Source organism: Stegastes partitus, unplaced genomic scaffold, assembly GCF_000690725.1.
Source record: "Stegastes partitus isolate 25-593 unplaced genomic scaffold, Stegastes_partitus-1.0.2 Scaffold71, whole genome shotgun sequence".
Classification (NCBI taxonomy): domain Eukaryota; kingdom Metazoa; phylum Chordata; class Actinopteri; family Pomacentridae; genus Stegastes; species Stegastes partitus.
The window spans coordinates 660,610-682,278 of record NW_007577802.1 but is presented as its reverse complement, the minus strand read 5'-3'; the positions used below and the strand labels follow the sequence as shown (position 1 = coordinate 682,278).

Below are 21,669 nucleotides of genomic sequence, written 5' to 3'. Positions count from 1 at the left end.
ATTGATTGTTTAGGCCATGAGATTCACGACTGCATTTGTTCACCGCTGCATAACAAATACGCAATCAAAGAGTTGCAGGGTTAGGACCCGGCCAGGGGCCACGACGGATACGTTCATTTCAAGTGTGAGCACGTGTCTAATCCGAATGTGCGGACACTGCAACGAGGCCTTAAAGGACCGTGCTGGTGGTTTTTCATGTTTTAGCCAATTTTATTTCACATAACAACTTATTAAAGTCATGTTTAGTGTTTTTTTCCTGCTATTCCTGGCAGCCTTTGGTTTGCACTGTAACTAGAAATCAATTACAGACCCGTGGAACTTGCTACAGTTGTTTAGCCATTTCCTGAAAACATGAAATGTGCATTAAATTTACATTACTGTGGATTGGAAGGTGTAGTTTAAAGTATATAAAAGATGGATGTAGCAACTTCATCCATTGGTTTTGGGTTCTGAAGCCTTAATTTTATTTTATTTTTTACTATCACCAGGGACGTAATGAGCATGTGGAGGATCTGACTGGACAATCTCTGAAACAGGCCCTGATTTATTGTCTATTTGGCGACTATTTTGGGACCTTCATTTTCAAAATGAACTTCAGGCTGAATTGAGGGAGACTTGAAACTCGCAACTGAGTCCATAAACTCATCAGGAAAATGTTCAGTGTCGTGACAAATTAAGTGAGAAGTAGGTTCCTTTTCTTATACACGTCTAAACAATTGGACTTATTTTTGCAACCAGATGAGTCGCCCCCTGCTGGCTGTTAGAGAGAATGCAGTTCTGAGGCACTTACAGGTTGGTTTCATTCTAGTCTAAAGGTTACATTCATCTTTAATGTACAGTTTATAGTGTAGTGCAGTTTGCATGCTTTTGCTGTTTCCAAAACATCATTTCAGTTCTTTATCTGCGGCACTCAACCTTAAAGTCTCACTTACTTCTACAAAAAGAGGCACAAATGTTGTGTTCTAATTCCCTGCAGCAGAATGCAAAATTGACTCAAAATATGTATATATATGTCCATCAAGATGCAGGAACGTGTCATCTTGTGCAACCTGACGCTCACTAATGTCGTTTCAACAGTGTCTGGACATCACTGGAGCCATATGGCACAAAGCTTATTCAGCTTTGAATAACATGACAGATCAGCTCATTGTTGGGTTTGGTCTTTTCTTGACATTTGCAGACAATAAGATAAATACAGAATATCAGTAGATTTATCCTTTAAGTGCACATTGATTAAAAAAGTCTGCATTTCCGTAGCACAATGACTTCACCGTGTGTGTTAATTGAGTTCCATGCCCGTATATGAATGAATAAAAACAAAGAATGGCTGAAAAAGTAGACACAAGCCATACAAAAATCTAAAACTGTTGCTTTTGAAAATGGTATGATAAGAGAATTCAGAATTTGTAGGTGTGGAGCCAAACCGTCCGTTAGTTTCTAACGACAAAATTATCAATGAGCAGAGACTTGTTTTTTCTTGATGCATGCAGATATCTATGAGATATACTCACTAAAAACAGCTTCGATGGTGAATGGAACGTCCAGTGTGCCACTCGACTCCAACGCCCCGAGGAAAGCTGCAGCGTCGTTGGTGCTCTGGAAACACTCAGTGGACTGTTGGAAGCACTGACGGTTGTCCACCTCCAAGTGGACGATTGAACTAAAGGGGGAGAAGAGAAAGAACACGCAGAGAGCAAACTTTATTATTTAGTTGGATCACAAGAAAACAAAATAAGTGGAATGACTCGGCGTATGAAAAGAAAGACAATAGAAGCTTGTTGTATGTTCCATGACAAAACATACTTTGTGCACTAAAAATTCACACATTTGTTGATGAGTGGACTATTTCTAAAGATGCTTCCTCACCCTTTGATCTGCAAATGATCCAGCTCCCTCTTCGTTCTGCCGCCGGCCATGTCGTACAGGCTCCTCTTCACCTTGTTCAGCACCTGTCCGGGAACCTCGGACCACGAGTCCACCGAGCGCTTCACGTTGTACTTCTTCAGCTCGTGCTCGTTGCCGTAGTACGGGTAGACCATCATCTCCCCCTTGGCGTCCTTCCTGAATATCACATTGGTTCGGAGGACGCGGCTGAGCTCGCGCAGGAAGCCGAAGGAGTTGTTGAGGAGCTGCTCAGGGGTGATGTGGACCACCAGGACCAGCTGGCCCACCGCCAGCTTCTCCGGCATGTTGTTGGCACAGTCCAGGCCGTCCCACTCGCACTCGGCGTTGTTGCAGCCCTGGTCGCAGTGGCCGTCGGCGTAGTGATCCTTGCAGTACTGGTCGTACAGAGGGCTGCAGGGAAAAACACAGGAATTAGGGTTTTTTAAAATTGATGTAAAGTTGAGACAGTCAAGTTTAACATGTTTTATGTCCAGAAAATAAGTAATTTAAATTTGAAAGGAGCAGAACATGACAGAGTTTTAGGAAAAAAACAGTCTGAATGTTTCAAACTACTTAATTCCCTGATGTGCTAGAAAAAAAAAAGCTATCAAGTGTTTGTTTACTTTTTTGTTCCTGTTACCTTTTTACTCATTGTTAGCTCATTTTTAATTGCAGTATAAAGTAATGCATCTCTGTGAAAATAGTAAAACCATGGCTAGAAGTGCAAAGTCAAAAAAACTATTCTGTGCCGTATAACACAGCTTTAATGCCATAAATCATAAAAAAAGAAAGTTTTTTACAACATATAAAAACAACAGGTGGACGCTTTCGATTGCTGAGTTTTCAAAAAAGTATAATAATCTGGAATTTAAAATGTACAATGCACATTTAAGCAAGTGCCCACATGTGTGTTAGCAATACTGGAAAAAAGGTGTAGATACTATAAATACTTTGCTTCATGCATTTTGAATTTATTTCCATACTTGTCTCCTATCTGCTCCTTGTAAACAGCCGGCAGTTCAACCAGTTCAGCCAGACTGTTGATGAAGTTTATATATATTATATATATTCATGTTTTCTTTTCTTTTCTTTTCTTTTCTTTTCTTTTCTTTTCTTTTCTTTTCTTTTCTTTTCTTTTTGTTTGTTTTTTACAGAATCTCTTCATTGTAAATAGTTTATTTTTAGCTAATTTTAAATGAGACATGTTGAATAAAATGGATTTTAATGAAATGTTATGATTTTAACCTTAGATTTGGTAAATTTTAACAACTAAACTTTAAATGCCATCAGAAATTCAAAAAAAAAGTCCTGATTCTTTTTAAACTTTTTAATTTTAAATTTTTTTTAAATCTCTGACAAATGGTGTATTTTTTAGCGTTGTCTTTTCAAAATAAGATGCCTAACAAACCAACCAGCAGTTCTGGGGTTCATAAGGTGAAAAACAAAAACCTTTTAAGGTACTTTTTTATCTTCCACAGCCTGTCTGCTCTTTTTAGTGTCTAATCAGCAGAATTCCAGAACAGATCAATACACAAGCTATTTAATGCTCAACATATTTACCTAAAAGCACTGAACTGGCCTTGTAACCTCTAAACAGAAATGTCACCTACTTGCACTTTCCCTCCAGGTTCTGGCAGTCGAAGCCGTCGTAAAGACATCCGGCGTTGTCACACTGCGAGTCGCACTTCCCGTTGTTGAAGTACCTCCAGCACTGCAGCGAGGTCGAGCAGTTCTTCCAGGGGTCGTTGAAGTTAAGCGAGCAGTCGCCGTTGTCCCAGCCGCACTCGTGGTTGTTGCACAGCACGTCGCAGTACTTGTTGTGGCTGCGCTCCTCGCACTGCGGGATCTCGCAGGCCTTCTCCACCTCCGTCGGCGGCGCGATCTCCTCGCCCGGCCCTCCCTGGAAGCTGTAGTCCAGGATGTGGCAGCGGAGGCCGTTGAAGTTGGCGGGGCAGACGCACTCGTAGAACGGCGCCTCCGAGGTGTACTCGCACGTGCCGCCGTTGTAGCAGGGGTTGGAGTTGCAGGGGCTGTCGGTGGGGTACTGGCATTCGGGCCCGGTGAACGACGGCGTGCACAGGCACTTGGGACTCTTGTGGCCGGAGATGCAGGTGCCTCCGTTGCGGCAGTGGAGGCTGCCGCAGGCCTGGGAGTCGTACTCACACGTGGAGCCGGTGAAGCCCTAAAAAAAAAAAACAACAACAAATAAGACATCTATGAATTAGGATTATAATTTAGCCATCAAAAATCAGATACTGCTGTTTCATCCAGGTGCTTCAATTAGACCTTAAACACCTGTAAGAAATCAATGTTTTTAGGAATTAGATGAGAGGTTTTAGACTTGAATCCAATGTAATTCATGGTCATGTCTGTGGAGTCAAAGTGAGATTTGCCATTTCCAAAAGCTGGATTTCTGGATTATTAAAAATGAGTATTGCATAGTTGTAATATGCAAACACTCTTTCTTCAGTTGATGCAACCCTGAACGGATCCTTTTTTGCAGTTGTAGTTGTTTTTTTAATCTGTTATTCTTCTGCTTTGCTGTTCTGCCCTAAAACATGACATCAAATTATTCATTTTCAGCTTTTCATTTTCACCCAAAATATGTGTTTGCATATAAAAAAATGTGTAAATGTTCATTTTTAATAATGCAAATGTGCAAGTTTTTAAAATAGCATCTGCATGGACATCACTGCAAACTCTAACGAGCTTCCTGTTGATGTGGGTGTTTTGGTGTCTATTTTTATTTTTTAAACAATTTCAGCTCAGCTATTTCTGATTTACCTGAAATTTTCACAGCATAATGTTTAGATATTTATAAAGATATCTGTGAAAATTTAGATTAATACATTAAACACTTGCCAAGAAACACTTAAATGCACGTCAGCAAGTTTTTTTAAATATTGAAATTTGGGGTTCTCTTTGATATCTCAGGAGCTATTGAATATAAAAGCCTGATTTTTTTCACAGTTATTCTCATCGTGCGATTAATTCAGAATTTTGAAATTCAGATAGCATTTTAAATATCTATAGTTTATGATTTAAAAATAAATAAATTCAGGCAAATCAGAGATGGTCGAGCAGAAACTGTTTCAAAAATTTGGTAAATATGGATGGAATAAGGCATATATAATTTTGTATACTTTCAAATACCAGATTTATATTTTGATTTATCATTTAAGATGCAATAGGGCTAAATTAGGGTGAAGTGCAGCAAATAGTGTCCTTCTTCAGGAGGCAACAAAACACCTGTTGGATGTGTGAGGCTATAAAATCTAATGGAAATCTTTAAAATGTTTTAAAATCCTATTGATGTCGCAGTCAGACCATAAAAAGAAAAGCTGCAGCAACCACGACTTTGCTTGACATTAATGAGGCCTGAAAGCTGCTGACACACTCACAATGTCACCTCCAATCAGAACATCAGTCTCCAGTCGTTTAACCTTTCATATGAGGGGAAGGTTAGACTAAAGGTTTGGGTTTAACATGTAGGATTAATGCACTTTCTGATAATATCCATACATAGATCTGTGTGAATGTGGGAGCAGGTGTTTGTACTCACAGGAGGACATTTGCAGATGAAGCCGTGCGGCGTGTTGCTGGCCACGGCACAGGTTCCTCCATTGCGACAAGGTTTCCCTTTACAGCCGTCAAAGATTGTGTCACAGCGCTGACCTGCACACACAAAAGGGTTCATCACATTATTTACAGATGAAAAAAGACCTCTTCATTTCCTATTATGATTTTAGGGTTTACTTCCAATATCACACGTGATTTCTCTTAGAGCAAGACCAATAAAGTGTCAAATATCACTTATTTACTGACTAATAAGTCACAAGGAATATCAGTATTTAAAAAAATAATGCCGATTTAAACAGAGACAATTACCTGAAAGCACTAAAAAGCTGATTTATCAACTGTGACTGTCCCAATTTCAAAGAAAATTAACTAAATAAATAAATAAAAACACATCATTGCGAAAAATCCAACAACATGTTTCCTTATGACACATAAGTTCTGTAAAAATGATAAAAACGTCAGAAAATACAATAGAAATATGGTTCAAAAGAATGGAGGATATCTCATTATAGGAAATAGAAATGTAGGTAAATTTAAAAAATGTAAAAAATAATCCTAAAGTTTAGCCCTCTAAACCCCAAAACCCAACAACGTAGAACGGCATGTTGTCTTTACAAAATCGCTCAAATTCTTCCATTTATCAGAGTCAAAAACTGTAAAAAGAGAGAGAATAGTGAAATGTTCAACTTTTTGAAAGTCCTTAAACTCATCGTCTATGACGTGCAATTCAGTCAAACAACCAAATCTGAGATTAAAAATTCAAATATTTCATCAAAATGACTCAACTTTACCTCATTTAAAAAATTGTTAAAGACAAACCATTTGCACAAAATCTGCAAAAAAAAATTCAGTGCTACTTAGTGCAAGCGGGGTCTAGTGAGCAGTGACTCAGTTGTGATCAACAGTCACATGACAAAAATTCAGGGACTTTTGGGCTGAACTGGGCTGAACTGCAGGCTGTGTTTACACAGAGCAGAGAGGAGACAAGTGCTGAAACAAAATCAAAATGTTGGTATTGGCAACATCTGTGTTTTTTTCCTCAAAGAAATTCAACTTTTGTCTTTACACGTCATATGATTCATGGCATTACGACTATGTCAAACTGAACAGAAGACATTTCTGAGTTCTCTCTACACCCAGCCTTGGTTGTGCTGTTTCCATAGAGGTGCAGGTCTTTAGATTGACTAACCCAGATCATAAGCATGTAAGGAGAGATGGAACACCTATTATTTCTTTCTCCTTCTCTGATCCGTTACCTGTGTATCCGGTGCGACACTCGCAGCGGTAGTTGTTGGTGAGCTGGATGCAGCTGTGCGTCCCTCGCGGGTCGCAGGGGTTGGACAGGCACTCGTTGACGTCACCCTCGCAGCGCTCGCCCACGTACCCTGCGGGACAGATGCAGTGGTAGCCTCCCACTCCGTCCACACACTTCCCCTTGTTGAAGCACTTGGGCTCTTTGGTGACGGGGTCCGTGAACGGGTTGCAGTCGTCGACGTTGATCTCGCAGTGCACGCCTGGGGACGCCGACGGAAGAACGTCAACTCAGTCAGTTTAAAACGGCAGAAATGTGTTATCAGTGCAGTGATTTTGTGACTAAAAGTGAGGTGCTTTGTGGCAAGAATAGTTTTCCTTTTAACCGTCTCAAGTGCTTCTATTTTAATTTTCCAGGAAGACATTAAACAACATCAGATTAGGCTGGGTTTTATACCTAAAAGGAGTGATCAATACCTGCAGAAAGGCACAATAGTGTAAAGAAGATATCTAAAAGATGGTAAATATCTCACAGAATTAATCAGAATAACAATCAGTGGAATTGTGAAGTGAAATTTTAGGGAAATTAATGTTTCATCTCTTCTTGAAGCTCATCAAATTTTAGCTTCGCATTTTGTCAGTTCAACTAAATATTCAAAAAAATGTGTACATGTTCCTTTTTAATCATACAAAAGTCAAATTGTTAAAATGTAATCTGCATAGACATCACTGATAAATGCAAGAATGACATTTCCCTGTTTTTATGTTCATTTTGTTGCAGCTGCAAGTTAAGATATAGGAATATGAAATTTAAATAAATATGAACATGGAGAAAAAAAATGAAGAGAATCAGTAAAGTTAGAGGAGTGGTGCTAGGATGTGTCAGCCATAAGTTTAGTATTTTGCATCTTTTGTCCTACAGTGTCCAGAAATGAAACACAGAAATCCAAGTAAAGACTCAGAAAGAGCCACAAATAACCAGAACATAAAATGTGTGCATGCTTTCATAAGCACTGTCAAAAAGTTCAGATGTGTTCAAAAATGTCGAGCTGAATCAGAAATGTTTTAGTTTATTGATCTCAAACAACATGTTGGCTGTTTTTTTTTTTTTTTTTGGATCCGCTCGTCTCTGCTGCCACATTCGGCTGACCTACAACGCAAACTCCCTTCATGTCTGAGAGGAAGAAGAAAAAATCGATGGCGTATTTGACGAGCGGAGGAAGAGACGGAAGGTAAGACGGCGGGAGGAGTGTTCATGCCCTGGGTGCCGTTAAGCCCTAATTAATGAAGCGTGGAGACGAGGATGGAGAGGATGGAGGAGTGTGCGTGGGGTCCGCTGACCTTGGGTTCCCCGGGGACAGGAGCATTTGTAGGTATTGATCAGGTCAATGCAGGTGCCCCCGTTCTGGCACGGCTGGGAGAGACATTCATTGATCTCCACAGAGCAGTTGGTCCCCAAGAAGCCTGGCATGCACTGAGGGAGAGGAGGAACAGGAAGGAGGGGAAGGAGAAGACGAGGGAGGAAGGAAGGAAGGACGAAAGAAAGAGGAAGACAGCGGGGGAGAAGAGAGGGGAAAGTTTAATCAATGTCTGACATGAAACAAAGATGGTTTTTGTTTACCTGGCTGTTTTCTGGCCTCCATCCTGCCAAGGCCAGCAGATCCTTTACTCCAAGGTGGATTAACACAACCGAGCTGTTTGTTTGCTATTTATAAACCTGCCTCTTCATTATCACTGCAGCCGACAGAATGCCGGCTGTGTGCTTCAGTTTGAGATACAGAAACAGATCTGCAGTGATTTTAAAGTTTGTCAAGTTAAGACTTCAAAATGCCAAGATATGTGGCAGTCAAATTAAAACTAAAAGGAGCTTTATAGTACCAGAAAACTGAGCTGCCTTTAACAGGAAACATGTCATGACAGAATTATAGGCATGAAAATGTAAATATTGATTTAACCCTCTAAGCCTGGGTGTTTTTCACTTTGGCTCATTGTTAACTAATTTTAAACTGCAATATAAAGTCCTGCACATCTATGGAATCAGTGCAACCATAGCTAGAAGTAGACAGAACTCCAATAAATAAAATAATATACAATATATATATACTAATATATCAATGCCATAATGTCATAAATCATAAAAAAAAAAAAAAATTAAGGTTGAATTTCTTAAAATCTGTGCTTCTTAAAGCAATTAACATGTACAACATTTTTTCCAAATGTCCACAGTTGTTACCAAAATTAGAAAACAAAGGTAAATATGCACAGTATGGATATTCTGCTACTTAGATTTGTATTTGTTTCCTTCTATCTGCTGTAAAAGCACTGCCTGCAGTTCAGCCAAAGAGTCCATAAATTGTTGTCGCCTGACTGTTTGTCGGATCAATAATGTCTTGATGTTAATGTCACAGAGCAAAGAATATTAGATCTTTTACAGATTCTGGTTGATTAAAATGGTTGATTTTTTTTGGCACATTTGCACATGAAACCTGCAAAATAAAGTGATTTGATGAGATATAAAAATTAGATAAGTTTTCAAACAGAACAGCACACTACAAGTGAGTAGTTCAAGGAAATAAGATAATTTTTTTTCTCTTTCCAGTTTGTGGCTTTTATATATTTTGCAACTTAAACATGACTTTCGACCTGCTGATGGCCTTTGGGGTTCAAACACATTTAGTTTGAGCCATTTTTCACAAGAACAGCATGGACAACAAATAGATAAAACACTAAAAACAGTCTGATTATACCGTTTTATAAAGTTTTCTAAATTCAATTGAGTTGTTACCTTGCAGGTGTATCCACCCAGGAAGTCAGTGCAGGTGGCTCCGTTCTGGCAGGGGTTTGGAGTGCATTCGTCCACCTGCTCCTCACAGTAGCTGCCGGTGTATCCGACCTGACAGTGGCAGTAGTGAACATTTCCGGCGTCCAGACACTGACCCGAGTTACGACACAGATGGGCGACGTCGACCCCTGATCAGAGAGTGTGAGGTGGAGAAAACTGCTGTTAGTGATGCTTTGGAAAATGTATTTTGCACAGTTAGATTTGGACACTCAGTGCATCGTGTTGTCATTTTAACTGCATGTGTGTTTTAAAGCGGACAGGATTTTACCTCTCTGTTTGGCCGCCACCTCACAGGACACACTGGGGACGTCACAGTAAAGACCAGTCCACCCGGTCTCGCACTCGCAGCTGTACGTGGTTCCCCTCTGCCAGCAGGTTCCCCCGTTTTTACAGGGTGACGAGTCGCACCAGTGAACCAGGTTCTGAAACGCACATGAGACGCAGTCAACATTTACTGGGTGCTGTTTTTATATGCAGAATCAGTCGAATGTTCACCACTTCATATAAGTTTTGACCTGGTGATTTGTAGGTCAAAAGGTGTGTAAAAGTGTCCGCTAAAATTAAGAAAAACTTCATTTTTGCATTTAAATGCTCACATTATAGTGTCCTAACAGGTGCTATAGTTGTGGACAAAAGTTTGTATACACTTGTAAAGACCATGTTTATCACGGCAGTCTTGGCTTCTCACTTAATTTTCTGTGATGACATGATTCAAACATGTGTCACAAAAAATAATCATGCATTTTGGTTCTTTCATAAAATATACTAATATCAGGTTAAACATCCCCTTTCCATTTTCACCTCAACTAGGCAGCTGTCCACAAGCTTCTGGTTGCATCTTTAAACCTCCTCTTGTCATTTACTTTCTGTTAAGCACCAGTTCTTCTGGCAGCAAAAACAGCCCCAGAGCACAATACTGCCACCGCCATGCTGTACGGTAAGTTTGTTGTTAAAAGGCCTCTTCTTCTCTCCTCAAAAAATATTTCTGGTTATCGTGACCAAATAGTCCAATTCTGATAAATATATAAGTGATCTTTACAAGTGTATGAACATTTTATTTAGTACTGTACCTGCATACTTCATCAAAATAGTATCCAAAACAACTAAAAATGTTCCCCTTTCAATCAAATGTAACCGGCTTTCACCAGTCCAAGTAGACATCTTTTGACCTGCAACTCTACACTTCTTTGTTTACTAGAATACCACATAACTCCTGATAACAGACGTCATCCTCCTCCTACCTGACAGTTGAGTCCAGTATATCCATGTGGACAGGTGCACTTGTAGGTGCCGTAGCTGTCCTGGCAGGTGCCTCCGTTCAGACAAGGTTTGGAGTCACACTCGTTGATGTCGTGCTGGCAGTAGCTCCCAGTGAAGCCTGGCGGGCATAAACAGGTGAAGGTGTTGATGCCGTCCACGCAGGTGCCGCCATTGAAGCAGGAGCTGTGAAAAAACACAGATATGAACAGTTATATAAACATACAAAGATAAAAACAATATATGCTGAAGCTTTTCAGGAAAAAGAGAGCACGTCGATAAAACTCTCATTTTCTGAACTTCAGGCACAATCACATCTAATTTATCTGCAGAAGCTGCCAAAGAACAAACGCTTTTCTTACAGCAATGGCCTACTTCACATTCAAACTTTTCCCCACACGGCAGCTTCACGGCTTGAATGGACAAAACTACTTTTGTCATTTGTCAAAACAGTGCAGCAGCCACACATTCATCTAACCAGGATAGCATGGCATGTTATCCCTGTAAAAATCACAGAAATTACACCATTTATCAGAGAAGTTTTGTCAGAAACTGTAACAAAAACAGAAAGAATTGTCAACCTTGTCAACAAGATTTTCGACTTTGTGACAACTAGTCCTTCAACTACTCACCTGTGATGTGTCATTCTTTCAGGTAAATTAACCAAATCGGCAATTGCAATATTTCATCTAAAACACTGTATCCTCTGTGTCTCCTTTACTTTTGCCCAAAATAAAACATTTGCACTGAGCAGATTCTGCAAAAAACTAAAAAATTCTGCGTTTCTCTGTGCAAATGAAAAGCCATGTTTGCCTCAGCTGTGACTAACAGTCATGTAGCAAAAATTCTAAGACTTTTTGTCTGAACTGGGCTGAACAGCAGGCTGTGTTTATGCAAAACAGATAGCAGACAAGCGTGGAAACTAATTCAGTATATTTCTATGTAGAGACACCAGAAGGAAAAATGTTGTGCATCTTGATTTTACTTTTTGGGAAAAAAAAAAAAACAGTAAAAGAAATACATTTTTATTTATTCATTTATTTTATTGGCATTATAACTGTGTCATACTGCACAGAGGACATTTTGTTATCTTTGGGTTGGGTCTTATGGTTGTGCTGTTTCCATAGAGGTGCAGGACTTGTGAAAAAAACAAAAATGAAAAAAATCCAGAAGCTGCCTGGGGTTCAGAGGAATTAATGTGGAAGTCTAATTAACTTCCTAACTGTATGTGGGACATCTTCAGTTCAGCAGATGTTGGAGTCTGCTGCTGCAAGTCAACACTTCACCAGAGGGGGCAGTAGTGGACAACAAAATAAGGGCTTCATTAACAAGTGGCTGAAAACGAACCTGTTGATCTGCAGAGATGCCCTCGTTCAACAATCTGTGTAAACGTACACCAGGACCAGTGTTCAGCTGTCAGTCTGAGCTCTTAGGATACAAAGCTGTGAGGTTTAAAACTGATCTCTGTGACGCTTTCTGTGAGCTGCGTACCTCTCAGTGCAGTCGGGAGTGTTGTTTTCACAGTGGATGCCGCTGAAGCCGGGCGGGCAGGTGCAGGTGTAGCTGTTGACGCAGTCGGTGCAGTTGGCTCCGTTCTTACAGGGGTTGCTCTCGCACTCGTTGATGTCCTCCTCGCACTTTGTTCCTCTAAAGCCTGGCAGGCAGGTGCACAAGAAGCCGTTCACCTCGTCCTGGCAGAGGCCTCCGTTGCTGCAGGGGTCTGTGGGAAGAGGCGTAACACTGAGCTCCGTGCGCCTTCACCAATCAACGGAAAAGAGAAAAAGGGAGAAGGATTGATTAACTTACTGGGCTTGCAGTCGTCGATGTTGGTTTCACAGTTGCGCCCGGTGAAGCCCGGTTTGCAGCCACACCGGTAGCTGCCCAAAGTGTTCTGGCAGGTCGCTCCGTTGCGACACGGGTTCTTCACGCACTCTGTGATGTCCACCTCACACGTTTGGCCTGGGAGGGATCGAAAGAGGAACAGAAAGTAAATTTCCGCTCTTCTTGGAGTGGTGGCACAAAAAGAAGTACACGTGGGGAACAGAATTAGACATAAAGATCCACTAAAACGAATGAAAACAAGGAACCAGAGGGCCTGGGTGCAGAGTTTTGCTGTGCAAGCACATGGATATGAAACTGAAACTGTCATTTTAAATGTTCTGTACTATAAAAAGGGTTTTCCTCTGTTGGGAACACATAGCAGGGCTGTAGCACCTCAGTGTTCACAGCTAAATAGCTCCTGGGCTCAGGGTGGCCATTAACAAACACTTTCTAATGATTAATATATGGACTATTTTATTTGACTAATTAGCTGATTAACCTAAATGGGGGGGAGGAGGGGTACTAATTATGTCAGTAGCTCAACTCTTAAAGAAAGCCAAGTTTTTTTTTTGTTTTTTTTTAAAAACCCTTTCCATAGTGATAAATGTTAATCTGTATATTAAACAAAGTGCAACATTGGATATTTTACAAGCACAGAGTAGCTAAAGAAGCTCCTTTTCTCCTTATTTTCTTATTTTTCTGCCCTCTGGCTTTAATAGCAGCTTTGAATGTTTATGAAAATACAGCACAAGTGTCACCTTTAACTCACGATAACTTTTAAGTTAGTAAATCAGGCTTTTAGCAACATATGTCATCTTAATGAGCCGCGTTTTAGTCGCTATTTCACACTTGTTCCGTTATCTGACAACAGAAACAGAAAAATATGGAAATGAGGACAGCTTTATTGGGAATCTGGTGGCATTAAACTGCACAATATGTGAGCACAGAGAGCAGGAGAGAAGTAAAAGTGTCTTCAGGTTGAGTAGCTCCTGTGTGTGTTCTCTATAGGTGTTTGAACGTTGAGCTACAGCTGCTGTTTTATGCAATGGATACTCTGCACAAGGACCATTTTGTTCTAGGATTATTTGAAGTATCCAACTTTCTTTCAAGTCTTGTATCTTTGGAAACGTCTACAGCCACCATTGTCTACAACTGTCAGTAGTTGTAGCGCACAGACATTAACGGATACCTTGCCATCCTTCAGGACAGACGCAAGAGAAGCTGAGATAATCCTGCGACTCCTCACAAACTCCTCCATGTTTGCAGGGTTTGGAGCTACAGGGGGCCATCAAGGTTTCACAGTTCTCTCCTGCAACACAAGAAACACACCTTTAAACAAAATACGCCGCCAACCGTGTTCGACTTCCACCGTGTGATATCTCACAGGAGTCATGAACTTGGAGATAACCCAACCCAAATGGACACAGAATCATCTTTCAATCAGTGCTATCAGAGGATTCGAGCCAGGTTCTGTCAGTATCAGAGGCCTGCGGAGACATTCCCCTATCTGTTTCCACAACACTCGGCTCGTACAGGAAGCCGGCTCCAGTTTCCGCCCATTGTGAAGCCATTTGCTGTTCTGTGAGACGGGAAGCAGGCAAACAGGAAATGTGTCAAGCGCCCCGTTCCCACCCCGACACAAGCAAGAGCCTTTTATTATTCAAAGACTTGTGGGTTTTTCCAAAAAATACAAGACGAATGCAAGAAATTTTTGCCCTTCGTCTTTCCGTCACTATCTGTTTGGTCAAATAATAAACGAGATGGCATGAAAATATTTCCCAGCTCACAGAGGAGCGCGATGAGTCAGAGGCTCGGTGTCGTCGAGCCCCGAGGAAGCCTTGCAGCTGAACTTTACTCGACAGCTATTTCATCCGCCGCACATTTTTCCTCCTCGCCCAACAACTTAAAGTCTGCAGCTTGTGGAAACTGTCCTCCCGCTGGAAGGAAATGCCAGAACACCAGGGCGTATTGAATATTTTCAATAATATTTTCATACCCGTGTAAGGCAGGACGCAGTTGCACTTGTAACCTGCGACGTCGTCAATGCAGGTGCCCTGGTTGAGGCAGGGGTTGGAGGCGCATTCGTTGATGTTGGTCTGGCAGTTCGGGCCTGCGGTTAGAGCGGATAATAGATTTTTAAACAAACACATCAGTTTAAGGAAAGGTCGGTGGTCAAGTGGTGTTGGGGGGGGGACAAATGTGGTTTTCCGAAAGCAGACACTGACCGCTGAAGCCCATGCGACAGGTGCAGACGTATCCGCTGGTCATGTCCTTGCAGGTGCCTCCATTCATGCACGGGTTGGATTCACACTCATTGTTGTTGATGTCGCAGTTTTTGCCGCTCCAGCCGGAGTCACATAGGCATTTATAGCTGACGGAGAGAGAACAGAAGCGATAAGGTCAGTGTGATCCCGAGGTAGTCGTGATTTGCTTTTTGGAAATTTGGCGGGGAAATACCACCATTGGGTTAACAATCAGGACCTCAAGCAGCAGTTTCTGGACATTTCTTTTGCTCAGGTCGCATTTTTACTCGCTGTGGGCTGTTCTGAATGATGTGATAAAAATGAACCGAGTCAAACTGCCACAGAACCAGCACAGGGGTGAGATGAGCAACATTCTAGTAGAGTTGTGTTTAATACAGGTCTCTGGCCTTACTTTAAAATTCAACTTTTTGTACAAAAGTAATAAATTCAGTGTGACTGGGCTTTTTTTTTTTTTAAAACTGTAGGCTCACATTTTACTGCAATATAAAGTCCACTGCCTCTATAGAAACAATACAACCATGACTGGAAATAGAGAGAACTCAAAAATGTCTTTTGTGCGAGTGCCAGGAGATGTTACCGACACTAGAAAAAAAAAGGTGGCTCTAGATATTATAGATATTGTCTCTTATCTGCTCTGTGTAAACACAGCCTGCAGTTCAGCCCAATTCAGCAAGAAATTCCCTAAATTTTTTGTCACATGACTGTTGGTCCCAGCTGTGTCAGTCATGGCTTCCTGGTTGCACTGAAGAGCGCAATATTTTTTGTCTTTTACAGAATCTGGTTATCGCAAACGGTTCTTTTTTTTTTTTTTTTCAAAATTTTAAATGAGTACAATGAAGTGATTTTGATCAAATATCACAACATTAAGCTCAGCTGTGGTTCACATTTCCAACAAAACTCACAAATGATGAGTTCAAGGACAGTTGTAAAGCTGAAAATCAAACAAGCCTCTCTGTTTTTACAGCTTGTGATTTGTCCATTGTGCAAAAATGACACGTCTTTTAAACCTGCTGGCGGGTTCACAAGGTTGATGCGGCGCCATCACTCAGCTTGTCGGCCGCCTTACCCGTTAACCTTGTCCTCGCAGTGGCCGTGGATGCAGGGGTTGCTGAGGCACTCGTTGACCTGAGAGAAGCAGGTGGCGTCATGGTAACCGTCGGGACACACGCAGGTGTAGCCGTTGATGCCGTCGATGCAGGTGCCGCCGTTGTGGCAGGGGTTGATGGCGCACTCGTCGATGTTGATGTTACACATGGTACCTGAACAAAACAGAGGATATGCCTTATGTTATGCTGTCAAATTACAAGATGTGTTCAGTGTATAAACAGGGAAAGAACAGGAGGTGAAACGAGCACGAGAATCGTCTACAGGGCGGCTTTTGATGTATTATTATAAAATACACAACAGCACCTCATACAGCTGCACACAAAGCCTCCACACAATGACGTCTATATATCAGAGCGGCGAATGTATCGATTTCCAGAAACATAAGGGGGTTTAAAGTCGGCCTTTTGTCGGCCACTTGAAGCGTTGACGCCATTCAGGCCGGTGCCACGCATAGCATAAAGGCAGCCCATTTGGCTTTAAAGCAGGGACCGGCTTCCGAGCTTTTAAGAGCTCAACTTTCAGGAATCTTTCAGGGAATCTTTTCTCCGGCTCAGATCCCTGGTGACTCCGTGTGTGTGTGTCCTCTCTTTGTGAGGGAGTTCAGCTTCGTGTCCGAACAGCAGCAGGTTGGGAGCAGGGTGGAGCTGCAAAGCGACACCGGTCGAGCCTCAGAGGAGCGTGCTCACTCGCTCGCCATCTGTCACCCTCCCCGTCAGGACCACACTCCTCCGTCCAGCCCTGCACCTCAAACACTCGCTCTGTGCACCGGTCACCTGACACCGAGCTTTCACCTGTGCAAAACTAACTTTTATCCTTTTTTAAAAGACAAAGATCTAAAACGCAGCTTTGTCAGTAACGCAGCACTAAGTCTTGATTTATAGTTGGGATTGTTTGTGTTGTGTTGGTACGAGCGTCTGTGCTTCTGATTTCTCTGCTGCACACTGTAAAATAAATAATGCTTTTAAATGCAATTTTAATTTTTAGATTTTTCTGATATTTTACAGATTTCCCCTGATTTGTTAAATTACTGATAATATCTAGATTCATTTACCTGTTGACTGTTTAAAAAAAAGCCAAAATTTGTTTTTACAGTGTTTGACTGTTAAATTAAACTTTTTTTTTTACTGTATTTAAATCTAACAAAAACATTTTTTGACTGTTATTTTATAAATTGGATTTTTTTCTTGTTTGAATAAATTACAGAAAATATCTGAGAAACTCACAGAAAAAAATATTCACTAATATTTTTTGACATGTTTTTCTTTTTCCTTAACTATTTTCTTATCCACTTCTCCCTTTGTCTTAAATTCTAAATATTAACCAATAAAGTCACAGAAAAGGTATTTATTCACACGTTGACTGCATGATTGAAAAATTATTAAAATCATTACGTATTAAAATTAGTTAAAAATATAATTGTTTTACAAATACTTGCTGTTAATTGAAAGAAAAATTATATATAAGGATTGAAAATGGTCGATATTTTTTTAACTGTTATTTTCTTTTATTCTTATTTACTTTTCTCTTTTGGAAAATTGTAGATAATAACTAGTAAAGTCACAGAAGAAAGTATTATATAAACAAAACGGACAAGACTGTAAATAAAGTCAACATCATAAATCTATATTTTTGCACAAATAGTAATTTGTTCTTTCAAAATGTTTTACTGTAAAATTACAGTTTCTGCATTTAAATCTACAAAAAAAAATTGATCACATGTATTTGCCATTATTTTTTTTTACAGCTTTTAAAGTTTCTGAACATTACAGTATGTGACCATTCCTTAACATATTTTTTACAGTGTGCTCAGCTCCTCCTTGCAAACAAACATCTGGTTCTCGGTACTTCGAGCTCCCTCTTAGCGAGGCAGTAAAAGTTCGTGGTCTTTAATTTTAGATGACAAAGAGATTGAGCTGAATCCTCTGCAGTGGAGCGGCCACATGTTTAAAGACGGAGCAATAATAACACAACTCACCAGTGTAGCCGGGTTCACAGGCGCACTCGTAGCCATTGATCTTATCGATACACGTCCCGTAGTCGCAGGGGTTGCTCTTGCAGTCGTCAATGTTGATTTCGCAGTTGATTCCTGAACAAAAAAAAAAAACTTTCAGTAACTGGACATGTCAGAAGAAGTGGACTTGCAGCCTGCAGGCTTGACGCGTGCCTCCTTACCTGTGGTTCCTTTGGGGCAGCTGCAGATGTAGGCGTTCTCTCGGTCCTGACAGGTTCCTCCGTTCCTGCACGGCTGGCTCAGGCACTCGTTGATGTTGGTCTCACAGAGGCGGCCGGTGAATCCGGGGTTGCAGTGGCAGCTGAAGGAGGCGAGGCCATCGATGCAGGTGCCATAGTGGCAGGGGTCCGAGTAACACTCGTTGATGTCCGTCTCACAGTGTCTCCCACTGTAGCCTTGAGGGGGGGAGGAAGAGATTTTTCTTTTTGTTAGTTTCTTCAAATTTGGAACATTTTATTCTTCAATCTTTGGCCTCTTCCTACAACTACTACCAACTCCTTTTGACCTCATCTAACTGCCACCAAGCTTCCACTCAGTAATTTCAATTTTTGTTGACCAACAGGAGGCTGATCAGTTCAAAGAAAAAACAACCTGAGAGGAAAGGTGGAAAAACAGAGTTAAATATGGTAAAAGATTTACAAAATAAAAGCACCAAAACTGCCATATTCAATTCAGGAAAAAGAATGAGTGGAATATAGAGGGTTAAACCATAAAGACAATGTACGCTGAACTATAGCATCACAATCATTACCCTCCTTTGTATTTCTGACTGTTTCTGTTGAATGTTCTTATATTGTGTAACAGCCTTGAGGAGAAACAGTGACTTTGCACTTCACTGTCCGTCCTGTACGAGCATAAAAACACTCTTGCGTCTACCTTCGGTGCACTCGCAGGTGTACTTGTTGGGCCCGTCGGTGCACTTGGCGCCATTTTTGCAGGGCGTGCTGGCACACTCGTCGATGTCTATCTGGCAGAGGTTCCCGGTGAAGCCTGGAAACACAACGAGAGGCTGTTATTGTGTGCGTGTGTGCGTGAGGGAGTGTGTGTGTTTTCAGACATGGCTACTGTGTTCTCACCATTTCAAACCCTTGATAATCCGGAGCCGTAAAAGCTCTCAACGAATCAGAAATCTGCATGTTAATTAACAACTGTGCGACACCGTGAGCGCTCCCCTCCCTTTCACGTCTTTTCAAGGGACAGGAGGGAAGAGTGGGGGAGTCGGTTAAAGCAGAAAGAGGGGAGAGAGGGGAAGAAATGAGGGAAGAATGAAAGTTGCGAGGCCTCCTGAGAGACAAAGGAGAGCCTGTCTGCTGGACGCAGCGCCAAACCGAGCCTGTTGCTTCCTTTGTCCCCCAAAAACTTTTCCATCACAATGCACATTCTCCCGTCTTGCTTTTTCCCTCCCGCCTCCAAAAAGAGCCAGCTTGACCTTTGGCCCGCCGCTATTCAAACTCCTGTTCATTCAAAATCAACCAGCAGGCTTTCCTCCTTTTTTTTTTAAATCCCTTACGAGTTATTCTCATCTCAGATAATTTCTTCTTGTCACAGTCCGAGCAGGATGTTGTCTGATGAAGAGATAACAGCTCTGCTTCCCCCCTCGCTCACCGCAACATCACGCTCAGGTGTTTCGGGTTAAAAACAGACGTGCTCAGTTAATCCGGTGAGGAAGTAGTTGTGAAGAGAGCCGAGAGCTGATTTCTCCCAGTGGACTCCAGTCGCTGTTTTCTGAATCAGCCGCGAACAGACGTTTGACGCAACGACTCGAATGTGGAATCAGTGAAGACAGTTACAGACAACGCTGTGTGTTAACAACAGATTGGCGATTCAGTTTTTGCTATTTTGAGTGTTGGAATTTAAAATCTAAAGCAAAGAGACACAACTTGAGACGGTCTTTGGCTTTTATTTTTAGCTGTTTACACGCAAATAGTGTATAAATTCATCTATTTTGATCCATATTGAAGACATTTTAGGAGCACATTGTGTACTTACACACAAATCAGCTGCTCAAAAAAAAGAAAAACTAGTAAAAAAGGTTAAAAATGTGATTATAGACATAACTAGAGTCTGCTTTCTGCTCTATAATAACAGCAGCTTTCGGGCTGCCAGGTTTTGCAAAATGATTAATGACAGTTTTAAAGGCATGTCATCTTAAAAAGGAAAAATGCCAAAATTAGACCAGAATCAGAAACTGGAAAAACAGAAAGAAATGTTGGATTTTTTGATTTTCCGAGTTTGAGTTCGAAAGTATGTTTTCGAGGTTTCTGAAAATGAACTAAATATTAATTCAAAACTGTGATTTACAAAACCGCTTTAGTGTACATGTCTCATTTATATATTTTCACAAAAAAAAAACAAAACTATTTACTCTAACCACATTTTGTTTAAAAAAAAGTAAAAAAATAAAAAATGATGTGTGCTTCTTGGAAAAATCTGGAGGCCATTTTTGAGGTTTTGCAGCTTTGACCAACAGTTCAGGGACTTTTTTTTGGATGAACTGCAGGCAGTGCTGACACAGAGCAGAAAGGAGACGAGTCAGAAAACAAACTGAAGTAGTTTGTAAGTAGTTTAATATCTATACTCAGTAAAGTCACTGTCTGGTAATCCAATAATTAAAACATTTCACGTAAGCTATGTTGTGGCTCCTGTTTATCACTTTGTTTATGTAATGTTTCAGTTATTAATTCTGCTAATCATTAATAAAAGCTTCATAGACTAACAATAAATAGACTTTGGCCCAAATATTTATGCAGCCTATTCATTAATTTTGTAATCTGGCAACTCAAATGTAGTTTTAATTAATGGTTTGGAGTTGATTTATACATATTAACCTTTATTAAAGCTAAATTTAAAACTTAGAAAACCTTAAATGGTGCTTTTTAAGAAACTAGTTCAATTTCTTTTAACATCAACACATCTGACTGCTTGTTATTTTTTGCTTGGTTTAGTTTGTATATATTGTAATGTACATGCAGAGGGTGTCTTTTTTAGTGTGTTTTTCTGTAACTAAAGTCTGCAGGAGCTACTGTAAGAAAACTGCTTTGGACTCTGGATGAGACAGCGTAAAATCTTTGGCGCTGCGCGAGTATCACGGCCCTCGAAATGAAATGCTGAATAAGTAAAACATACAAAACGGCCAATATCGTAAAGCACAAAAAAAAAAACTTCAATAATCAAAAAGTGGAAGCTCAGCAGTTCGCAAGCCGAGGGGGGAAAAACAACACCAGCCTGTGAAGCGGTTGGGCGAAGCCTCAGCGGAACAAACCGAGTGTTTATTTGCCAGGACGGCGATGCAAATGTCGGGTTTCGTCACAGTGCCTCAAAATGCTCTCCTGACTGAAATCAAAAAGAAAAGAAGCCCTTACCCAGATGCACGCACATGCATGCGAGCACAAAAGGTGAAGGCAAGAAATGCAAGACATGCACTGGAGGGCCAAAGAGGGATTTATCCCCAGACTGCTGGAATCAGACATTTCAATGGCTCTCAGTGGGGTTTCCATGGCTATTCCATGTACAGAAATGAAAAGGGGGGACCCTCGCCTCGGGCCTGGCTCGCAACAGGGACAAATTTACATCTCAAGCAGGGCGGTTGAAACCCCTCCCCCTGTGTTACCCCTTCCTGCTCCAGCCTAACGGTCTCAAAGCCCCCCCACCCT

The 21,669-nt window shown here is 41.0% G+C and overlaps 1 protein-coding gene across 2 annotated transcripts in view; it reads right to left on the bottom strand.

The window, feature by feature from the left end:
• notch1b (notch receptor 1b) overlaps window positions 1-21,669 on the bottom strand; it is a 58,329-nt gene that overhangs the window by 7,754 nt on the left and 28,906 nt on the right. For both annotated transcript variants that reach the window (XM_008276419.1, XM_008276420.1), the window contains exons 10-27: window positions 18,893-19,006; window positions 18,178-18,411; window positions 17,981-18,091; window positions 15,965-16,157; window positions 14,860-15,005; window positions 14,631-14,744; window positions 13,824-13,943; window positions 12,620-12,772; window positions 12,305-12,533; window positions 10,798-10,999; window positions 9,825-9,978; window positions 9,500-9,684; window positions 8,056-8,188; window positions 6,720-6,977; window positions 5,447-5,559; window positions 3,495-4,066; window positions 1,867-2,295; window positions 1,512-1,660 (exon numbers count right to left, since the gene is read on the bottom strand). In XM_008276419.1, coding sequence (XP_008274641.1) covers window positions 1,512-1,660; window positions 1,867-2,295; window positions 3,495-4,066; window positions 5,447-5,559; window positions 6,720-6,977; window positions 8,056-8,188; window positions 9,500-9,684; window positions 9,825-9,978; window positions 10,798-10,999; window positions 12,305-12,533; window positions 12,620-12,772; window positions 13,824-13,943; window positions 14,631-14,744; window positions 14,860-15,005; window positions 15,965-16,157; window positions 17,981-18,091; window positions 18,178-18,411; window positions 18,893-19,006 — 3,609 coding nt within the window. The remainder of the gene's footprint in view (window positions 1-1,511; window positions 1,661-1,866; window positions 2,296-3,494; window positions 4,067-5,446; window positions 5,560-6,719; window positions 6,978-8,055; window positions 8,189-9,499; window positions 9,685-9,824; window positions 9,979-10,797; window positions 11,000-12,304; window positions 12,534-12,619; window positions 12,773-13,823; window positions 13,944-14,630; window positions 14,745-14,859; window positions 15,006-15,964; window positions 16,158-17,980; window positions 18,092-18,177; window positions 18,412-18,892; window positions 19,007-21,669) is intronic.